At 39.1% G+C, this 10,649-nt stretch overlaps 1 protein-coding gene across 1 annotated transcript; it reads left to right on the top strand.

The window, feature by feature from the left end:
• Window positions 1-1,529: 1,529 nt before the first annotated feature.
• On the top strand, window positions 1,530-10,042 carry LOC18434581 (respiratory burst oxidase homolog protein C). Its single transcript, XM_006844649.4, has 12 exons — window positions 1,530-2,781; window positions 3,029-3,188; window positions 3,295-3,343; window positions 3,504-3,617; window positions 3,835-4,263; window positions 4,432-4,818; window positions 5,281-5,376; window positions 5,485-5,600; window positions 6,119-6,221; window positions 6,602-6,675; window positions 7,783-8,318; window positions 9,862-10,042. The coding sequence occupies exons 1-12, from the start codon at window positions 2,202-2,204 to the stop codon at window positions 9,969-9,971; spliced, it is 2,754 nt and encodes a 917-aa protein (XP_006844712.1). The 5' UTR covers window positions 1,530-2,201; the 3' UTR covers window positions 9,972-10,042.
• The last annotated feature ends 607 nt before the right edge of the window (window positions 10,043-10,649 follow it).

The following is a 10,649-nucleotide window of genomic DNA, read 5'->3' as shown; positions in this document are numbered from 1 at the left end:
CAAAAAATTGGATCTGGTGGGTTGGGTCTGGGTCCAAATCTTGGACCCAAACACTAGTCGGGTCTGAGCCCAGGTCCCACATTTCCCAATTTATGAAAAATATATTTAAATGTATATATTTTTTAATTTTGGGGATAGGTCTAATCGGGTTTGGTTTGGTCCTGGTCCAGCCGGACCAGGACCCAACCCGATAGATGATTCAGTGGGCTCACCACTACCATACCAACAAATAAAATTTAATCCTTAGAAGTACATTTTATAATTTTAATTTTTTAAAGATCACAAGAACATTAGTTTTAGAACTCCCACTTCAATAATGGGAAGCCAAAAAAAAGTATACATTGAGACTGTTTATTTTTAATTGTAGGTCATATTTCAAATCGGGTGTTTCTACGTACGTCATTCAATAGATTTTTGAAGTTTTAATAAATAAATTTTAAACTTCATGATACACCTCAAGCCATCCAATTTGACATCTAATGGTTAGGAACGATTGTGACTTCCTTGTAATAAAAATAAAGGTGTCGTAACATATAATCCTAAAATCCCTTAAAAATAACATAATGGGCATATTCTTATTATGAATTCCCAATTCAGAAACATAAAAACATACAAAGAGATTAATTTACTTTTGGTAAAAAAAAAAAAAAAGTTATAATCATCCTTATCTGTCAAAATTTCAATCGGGTGATTATATAAATGTTATTAACTAGTCTCAAGATTCAAAAAAAAATTTCGAACTTCATGACACTTTAAGCTATCTAATATGAGATATAATGATTATGAGTAATTGTGACCTCTTCATACGAAAGATAAATAAATAGTATCAAGTTACATAATCCCTTACCAAAAAAAATAAGTAAACAAACACTTGAGCGTATAGACTATGCTCCATCGGAGAATACTATACATTTACTCACTCGTGCAAACCAGCAATTTGGGAGACCTTTTTTTATTTGAAGTTCCTGAATCCATTTAATTATAACGATGATTGTTTTCAAAAAAAAATTTAGATTTTGAGTTTATAAATATTTATAACTTCTAAGTTTCACACTCCCGCGGGAATAGGAAATCCTACTGTTAAAAGTGTTTGGATCAAAATAACCTCTCACTCTTTACTTAGTGTTAACGTTTTTCAAAAGGAGAAGGAATAGACAGATACTAATTCACGCAATTTTCCGGCAAAGGGTAGACAAGCTAAGGAACACGTCAATGTCTTTTCTCCGGCCTCAGGGGCAGTTTCGGTATTTTTCTCGGGTGCAGCCATTTCTGGCCGCCATATCGAGAATAAAGAAAATGAGACGAGGGAAAAGAGAGAGAGGAAGAGGTGAAACTTCGAGGCGGTTTCACTTTGTTTGAACGGCTTTCCCACACGTAAACTGGATTAAGGCATATACCGCCACTGGTTTTTAGAGAGAGAGAGAGAGAAATTATTCATAAACAATGATGAGAGAGGTTTATTTTTTAAACAAAAATGGGTTCCCACGGCTAAAGTACACGCGACTCGGCCTACTTACTGGAGAGGACTTTCGCATTGGGTGCACTGGTCGTTTGACTGTCAAAAGTTTCGAGAGAGAGCTTTCTCTCTCTTAAAGGGTTTAAATACCAGGCCTTCTTTCACCATAGAGAATCAACAAACCCCCTTAGAAAATTCGCCTCTCTCTCTCTCTTTTTCTATCTCATTCAAAGATTTGGAGGATTTGGGTCTTGGGTTTCTTGTTCTGCATATGAATCTGAAGGATTAGAGCGATTTTCTTTTGCTTTCTCTGCAAATTTGCAGAGATTTGTAGACTCTCTTCAACTTGGAGAAACCAGATATTATTCAAGTACAAGCTCACCAGAATATCAGAGTTTGTTGTGTTCTTTTCGTCTTTTGGGGATTCCTCTTCCTTCTTAAAATCCCAAAAGAATATCCCCAAAATTTCAATTTTTTCTTTTTGCAGGAAACTGAGCTTTATCTCACAACTCTTTCACCTTTCTGACGAAGATCTACAGTTTCACCACTGCAAAAACCCACCTTTAACCTCTACTACTCCATTTGAGGTGTGAATCTAGAGTGTTCATCTCCCTGAAAAAGAGTTCGTGAGATCTTTTCCTGAGGCTTCGGAGCCTCATAAACAAGGATTTCAGCTCTTTCTATTGAAGAAAAAGAACCCCATTTTGCAAAAAGTGGGATAGCTCAAACCTCTGCAGAAAAAGCCATGGGTTCAGATACTGGAAAGGGGCCAGATATCCAGTCAGAGTCAAACTGGGACTCAGAGAGCGTGGGAAGCGACCGAGTCGGATTCAGTGGACCGTTGAGCGGACCATTAAGCGGCCCACTAAACAAGAGAGGCGGCCGAAGAAGCGCTCGATTCAATATTCCCGAGCCATCCACGCAAAACCCGGACGACGGCTATGTCGAGATTACACTCGATGTCCGTGATGACTCGGTGGCGGTTCACAGCGTGAAACCGGCGGGTCAAGACAACGAAGACCCGGAAGTGACCCTCTTGGCTCGGACTCTAGAGAAGAAAACATCGTTGGGTTCATCGGTTATCAGGAGCGCTTCTTCAAGGATAAAACAGGTCTCTCAGGAGTTGAGGCGACTCGCTTCTATCACGAAGCGCCCTGCTCCCGGTCGATTCGATCGGACTAAATCGGCAGCTGCTCATGCATTGAAAGGGCTCAAGTTCATCAGCAAAACTGATGGTGCATCTGGTTGGCCTGCTGTTGAGAAGAGGTTTGATGAGCTTGCAGTTAATGGAGTGTTACCCAAAGCTCTCTTTGGACAATGCATAGGTATATACTCTGAATTTCTTCAATTTTCAGTATTTTTTGGTTCTTTATTGTGTTATTTTCATGGTTTCTGATGGCCATTTGTAATTGGATTTTTGGATTTTTTGTGCTTTGTTTCTGGTTTATGGTCGAGATCTTTAATTGGGTTGGGGTTTTTTGTGCTCTAATTATGGAAAATGGTGCAGACTTTTTTTTTTTTTTTTTTGAGAATTTTAATGAGTTCTCAATTTGTTCTTGATTTTTTTAACAGGGATGAAAGAGTCCAAGGAGTTTGCTGGTGAGTTATTTGAGGCTCTAGCAAGGAGGAGGAATATAACTTCCAATTCAATCTCAAAGACTGAGTTACAAGAGTTTTGGGAACAGATCTCAGATCAAAGCTTTGATTCTAGGCTTCAAACCTTCTTTGATATGTAAGTCCTCTCTCTCTCTAGCCTATAACTCAATGCATATGAAATTGGGTTTTTTATTTTTTTTATTGACTTGAGATTTTGATGGGATTTTTGCATTAATATTCAGGGTTGATAAGAATGCTGATGGCAGAATCAATGGAGAAGAGGTCAAAGAGGTAAAAAAGATTTGTTCAATCTCTTTCTCTCTCTAAAAACAGTTTTTGAAAATTCTGCTTAATTTCTCTCTCTCAAAGTCTCTGAAAAATATGCAGAGTTTATGAGAGAAGGGTTCAGATTCCAATAAGTTTTCTCCAATTTTTTTGTACTTTTTCACAGATTATCACAATGAGTGCCTCAGCAAACAAGCTGTCCAAGATCCAAGAACGAGCCGAGGAGTACGCGGCCCTTATAATGGAGGAATTAGACCCTGATAGTCTTGGTTACATTGAGGTAAAAAAACACTAATCATACGCACAATTGTTTCTCTCTCTAGCTCCTCTCTCTCTATTGTTCCAACTTTTCTCACTCTAGCTCCTCTGTTTCTATATGTTACTTCTCTCTTCTCTCTCTATGTGGCAACTCTTTCTCACTCAAGAATGTCTCTTTCTCTCTCTATATGGCAACTCTTTCTCACTCTAGAATCTCTCTTTCTCTCTCTACTCTGCAGCTTTACAACTTGGAGATGCTTCTGTTGCAAGGGCCAAGCCAATCAGTGAAGGGGGTTCAACAAAGCCATAACCTTAGCCAAATGATAAGCCAAAAGCTGAAACCCACAAAGGAGAATAACCCAATTAGGAGGGGGTATCAAAGGGCGAAGTACTTTTTGGAGGACAATTGGAAAAGGGTGTGGGTTTTGATGCTCTGGATGTGTATAATGACTGGGCTTTTCACATGGAAATTCATTCAGTATAAGCATAGGGCTGTGTATGAAGTGATGGGGTATTGTGTATGCACTGCTAAGGGGGCAGCTGAGACTCTCAAGTTTAACATGGCCATAATTTTGTTTCCTGTTTGTCGAAATACAATTACTTGGCTGAGGGCCAGGACCAAGCTCGGTGTTGTGGTCCCATTTGATGATAATATCAACTTCCACAAGGTATCACCTCTCTCTCTCTCTCTCTACAATTTTGTTTCTTTAATTTCAGCTTTTGGGTTCTCTCTCTAACTTGTTGACCTTTTAGAGAGAGAGAGAACACATGTAATTTGAGCTCGTTCTATAGGATTCTCTCTCTAATTTTGGCGCTCTCTCTCTCTAAATTCTCAGGTAATTGCGGCTGGCATTGTGGTTGGAGTAGGATTACACGCTGGTGCTCACTTGACGTGTGATTTCCCACGCCTGCTCCATGCTACTCCTAAGGAGTACGAACCCATGAAACAATTCTTTGGACAAACTCAACCGCCCAACTATTGGTGGTTCGTTAAGGGAGTAGAGGGAGTAACGGGCGTCATAATGGTGGTCTTCATGACTATTGCATTTGTGTTGGCCACTCCATGGTTCAGGAGAAACAGGCTTAACCTCCCTACGCCTCTCAAGAAGCTCACCGGTTTCAATGCCTTTTGGTACTCCCACCACCTCTTTGTGATAGTCTATACCCTCTTCGTTGTCCATGGTATCTACCTCTACTTGAGCAAGGAATGGTACAAGAAAACAGTAAGCTCCCTATCTCTCTCGCTTTAAGTGGGTAAAAAGTTGGTTATGGGCGGGGCCACCCCCGGCTATTGCCCAGTCATTTTCTCTAAAGGGCTGGCCCAAGCTAGGTCCCGATCCTGACTGGGCTGAAGAAGCTGTGGCCAGGCGGAGGTTAGGCTTAATACACCTGAAGGGGTAAAAAAAAAAAAAACAGAGGGCCTGTGACCGGTCCAGGCCAGCACGTGCATGGCCTTGGCCCGGCTGGCCCTACCCTCAGGTTGTGGTGGCTCAGCCCGTGCCCGCCCCACGGTCTACAATATGTCATCTGGCCTCATTTTACCGTACCGGGCCGGGCCATCAGAGCGTCGCTGGACCGTACGGCCTGTTGTTACCGGTCCTAGCATAAGTTGCGGTTTAATCGAAATTTAAGTTCTGTCTGGGACGAAATTGACTAATATTTACCCGAATTTTTGGTGGATGTAGACGTGGATGTACCTGGCGGTCCCCGTTTTGTTGTACGCATGTGAAAGGCTTGTACGGGCTTTCAGATCAAGCTCTCAGCCAGTGAAAATCCTCAAGGTAAAAAGAAACGAAATATCAACCGAAATTTTATCAGGATATTCTATTTAAAAACGAAAGTTTCACCGAAATTCCGGCGAGGGACTCATCCGGTTGGTTTGGTTATAGGTTGCTGTTTATCCTGGAAATGTGTTGGCTCTACACATGTCAAAGCCACAAGGGTTCAAGTACAGGAGTGGGCAATACTTGCTTGTCAATTGTGCAGCTGTTTCGCCATTTGAATGGTACGAGATTTTGACGTTTTATAATGTAAATTTAGTCACAATTATTATGGAGTCTAAAAGCCAATTTTATTGCTTTGGATTTGAGAAGAAAATGATATTACCTAAAAATAGCTTTAAAATGTTAATATTACAAAGGGAATCAATTTTGAAGGAATTGATAGTTAAAATGTAAAATTAAAGCTTTGGATAGTGATTTTGGATATTTTAATTTTAATTCTATATATTTTTATTCATGTTTGAATGATTGAAAAGAAAAATAATTTGTATATTTGTTTACATAGATTAATAGAAAATTGTTTCATAATACAGAAAAAACATTTTAAAGTCCTAGCAATTATATTATAAATTCCCAACAAAAACAGGGGACTAAAAAAGACAGCCACTGTAATATCCTGATAATTCTCCCCAATGATAGTATCCAAATAATGATTATTGTCTCTAGACTAAACAATTTGATTATATTATAAAAATATTTATCTAAGCTTATAATTTAATGGCAAATGGTTTGTATTAAACAGGCACCCATTCTCAATCACGTCAGCACCAGGTGACGATTACCTCAGTGTTCATATCCGAACCTTGGGTGATTGGACAGGCCAACTCAAAGCTGTTTTCTCAGAGGTAAATGTTCTAATTTATGCATTTTTAAATTTAAATGTTTTCTTAATCTTTTGGATTGTTTAATTTATAAATGATTGCTTTGAAATTTAAAATGCAAAACATTTTTACGTGTCACTGCACATGAATAAATTATGGGGCGACCTAAAGGGTAAGAATATCAGCTGTTTGTCAGGCCAATGGTCTTCTATCCAGTCATCTGATCGAAATCAAACAGCTAAATATCTCTAAATATGTATGAATAATTAATTATACTGTGTGTGGGGGATATACAGAAAACGATTGCATGGAGACTTAGAATTCTAAATTAATTATCACTATTATGAATTATTTTTAGCCAAAACTTGTAATTTTATTGATGTTGCGAATTGTGATATATATAGGTATGCCAGCCTTCAACTGGTGGGAAAAGTGGTTTGTTGAGAGCGGATTACATGCAAGAGGAAGGCAACCCAAGGTATTATGCTTTCTTCATGAGATTGATTGGAGCTTTGATTTCTTCTCATTGCATTAATGTAAGTCAAAATTTCGGCTAATATCCTTCGAAATTTTACCGAAATTCAACCTGGAAAACGGGTAACAAGCCGACATTTTGGGTCAAGATTTCGGCCTCCTGTCGTCTAAGGCTGCTTCAAGGATTTTTTCCGTTGAATTTTTCATTGTCCAAAGTGACATTTAATTAAATTTTCCTTCTGAAATTTTTTATCAACGGTTTTTAGAAACTTGGGTTTCTGTTTCTGAAAAGAATAATGTCATTCCACAAGGAACCATTATTTATTTATTTATTTTTGAAAGCTCTATAAAAAGCCATTCTCTCACACTATTTAAATACAATAGTTTCTCTTTGGGTTGGTGAACTAGGATCCGGATTTAATTAACTAGCATTATAGCTTTGCTTTTCTAAGGAGTTTTAGAGGTCCACTGCCCGGAAATAATGGAAGAGAGAGAGAGAGAGAGCTATGGAAGAGAGAGAAAGAGAACCATGGAAGAGAGAGAGAGAGTGTGTTCATATGTTTGTTGCTGGTTCGTATTTAGTTTTATATTTTTCTTTGGATAGTAAACTAGGATTTATAATTGATTTAAGTGTAAATAGAACTTTATTTTTCTTGGGGGTTTTAGAGGTCCACTTAATAATAGAAGAGAGAGAGAGAGAGAGAGAGGCAGGCTATTGTGTGTGTGTGTACTCATTTTTTCTTTTTGGGTAAATATTGTGGGTGTACTCTCGAGTGCGGAAATACGTCCATTGCATGTAATAAATCATGTAGAGAGGGAGAGGGAGGTGTCATGGATTAGAGAGAGAGTAGCAAACAAAAATCTTCTCTCTAGGTGTCATTGTCTAGAGAGAGAGAGCAACAAACAAAAATCTTGCAAAACTCATCTCTCTTCAAGCGGCTTCTAGAGAGAGAAGCACTATTAAGAATGTAGTTTACTTTTCATCGCATGTGCTAAGCATGGAGAGAGAGAGAAACAAAAATCCAACAGAGCTTCCTCTCACTAAACAGCTTGTAACAGAACTCTCTGAACGGCTTCTAACATAACTTCATCATATTCTCTCTCTAAACAGCTTCCCAAGGGTGCTGATCGACGGCCCCTACGGCGCCCCGTCGCAGGATTACAAGAAATACGACGTGGTCCTCCTGGTTGGCCTGGGCATCGGCGCCACCCCCTGCGTGAGCATTGTGAAAGACATCATGAACAACATCAGGGCGAGCGAGGAGGAGGAGAGAGAGGAGAAGGACCTAGAGAGAGGAGGTGCCCTCCGGACCACTGCCACCCCGACGAAGAAGAAGTTCAAGACCCAGAGGGCCTACTTTTACTGGGTCACCAGGGAGCAGGGCTCGTTCGAGTGGTTCAAGGGGGTGATGAACGAGGTGGCAGAAGCGGACCAGAATGGGGTCATTGAGTTCCACAACTACTGCACCAGCGTCTACGAGGAGGGGGACGCCAGGTCGGCTCTGATCGCCATGTTGCAGAGCTTGCACCACGCCAAGAGTGGGGTGGACATAGTTTCAGGGACCAGGGTGAAGACCCACTTTGCTCGGCCAAACTGGAGGGCCCAGTTCAAGAGGATTGCCATCAATCACCGTGAGAAGCGTGTTGGTGAGTCTCATCATAACTTTCTCTCTTTGCCAATTTCTCAAACCACAATACTTGGACAGGTTGGACTGCTGAATCGTGCTCGATTAATAAAAAAAACAAGTTGGATCTAGTATTTGACCTGTTTGGTTGGTCGAACGATTTGGTTTAGATTGGTGTTAGAATTTTTTTAATATATTTTATATTTTAAATTAGGGAAAAATTTATATAGAATTGCAACCTTAAATTGTAGAATCACACGTGCACTTCAACAATCTATTGGAAAAGCTGTTTTAGTGTTGAAAAACCCTCTAATTGATCATAAAAATGTATAAATATTTAAAAAAAAAAAACGTTTTTAAGTCTAAAAATTAGTGCATCTTACCATTAAATTATCTAGACAGTCTAATTTTAAGATTTTTATATGTTTATAAATCTTTTTTAGTTTAAAATTTTTTAATTAGATATAAAAGTAGTTTTTAAGATAATCTTAAAAAAAAAATTTATAACAAAATTACATATTTTTATCTGGAGGTAGGCCTTAATTGATTGTTTTAAAGTTGCAACTTTATAAAAACCGCACCCTTTAAAATATTATTATTATTTATTTTATATTTTTTAGAAAGCTTTTCAAGTCAATACGACATCGCAACCGGTAGCTCGTCTGATCCTCATAATTGTACCCCACTGTTTCTTTAAGGAACCCTCTCCTCTCCCACTTCCTCTCTCTCAAAGGAACCGTCACAATCTTTTTTTTCTTTCTTTCCAAAAGAGACTCGCTTTTGTCATTCTCTCTCTCTATCTCTTAAGGGTTCCTATCCGACTCTCTCTCAATCTCTCTCTAATGTCCGTCTCTCTCCGAGTTGATTCGCCATGCCTTACTTTTTTTTCTCTTTTTTTCCATCTCTCTCCATCTTTAATGATGGGACGTGTCATCTCTCTCTCATCTCCTTGCCATTTGAAAACCCTTTTCTATATATGGCTGGAGTCTTTCTCGATCTTTTTTATGGGTTTCTCTCTTATTTCAGTGAAGGTATGAAATTTGATAAAGTAGAGTGACTTATCATAGTTTATATGGTCACCCCAATTAATTAGAAAAAAAAAAATTCATGATGAGATTAAATCCTATTTCTAATATTTTCTCTCGATCCGTCTCTGAACCCCACGCCTCATAATCCATCGGTTGATTGCACTCCTCTCTCTAGCCCTCTTTGCTTGAGGTGGGCCCTTTAGTTTCTCTCTCCTCTTTCTCTCTCTAGGTTGGCTAACATGAATACACTCTTTTCGTACCCGTCTTTGAACGACTCAAAACCAACTTCATTTTTTCAAAACTCACCAAACCTTGTCCATCTCCCCGTCCCCGATTCATGAATACTTACTTGCCTTTTCACCTATTTTAACTTTGTTCATTTTCTCTCTCTAAGGCTTTAATCGCACTAACCTTTTTCCCATTTTTTCGGTCTAACCCCCACCATTTTTTCTCTCGATTGATTTATTCTAAACTATTTTCCCTCTCTCTCTCTAATGCTTTATTCTGACTGACTTTGTCTTTTCTCTCAATGCACAGGTGTATTCTACTGTGGTGCTCCGGCCTTGACAGGAGAGCTACGCCACCTCTCTCTAGAATTCTCGCGCAAAACCACCACGCGCTTCGACTTCCACAAAGAGAACTTCTAGAAGGCCCTTTCTCTCTCCTTGTATGTATTATATTTGAGATCAAATCACATATTCCACATTCTTTTTTTTCATTTTTGGTTCTATAGTCTAGAAAGAGAAAGTGTGAACAAGCAAAGTGGCCTTGAAAATGAACCAAGGAGCGCGTGGGCCCACCTCCTCCTAATCTCAACAAACCTACCCTTAGTGATGGATGATATCACGATGGTCTAAAGAATGCAAGCTAGCTGGCCTCCATCTCTCTCATCCAACTTTTTCTAGAGAGAGAAAGTGGGGTCCCAAAGTTTGAAAATAGAGCCAAGTCCGAGGTGGTGGGATGAGCACCGAGTCGTTGCGTGTGATATCAGCAAGGTGGGCATAGGTTTGGGTCTTTTGCATCCACATATTTGGGATTTGCTTTAATAATTCTTTTTAGGGAGAGATAAAGATTTTTAGAGAGAGAAACCACGATTTTTGTTGGGTCAAAGTAATTAGTGAGTAAATAAGGAAAGTGGGTTGGCGTCGAAAAAGGATGTCCTTTCTTTTGTATTTCTATGTAGTTGGTGTGAGATATAAATATGATGTAGTGCTACGTCTGTGATTAAATTTGTTCCAAAATTAATGCAAGGTTTCCATATACCTTTGTACTACAAAAAAAACATGTATGTGATAGTTGTTTCCTTTATTAATGGGGATGTGACT

The sequence above is a fragment of the Amborella trichopoda genome, chromosome 6 (assembly GCF_054954075.1).
Source record: "Amborella trichopoda isolate Santa Cruz 75 chromosome 6, AtrichopodaSantaCruz75HAP2 v2.0, whole genome shotgun sequence".
NCBI classification, from domain to species: domain Eukaryota; kingdom Viridiplantae; phylum Streptophyta; class Magnoliopsida; order Amborellales; family Amborellaceae; genus Amborella; species Amborella trichopoda.
The sequence above is the reverse complement of the archived record's forward strand: the minus strand, read 5'-3'. Positions and strand labels throughout refer to the sequence as shown.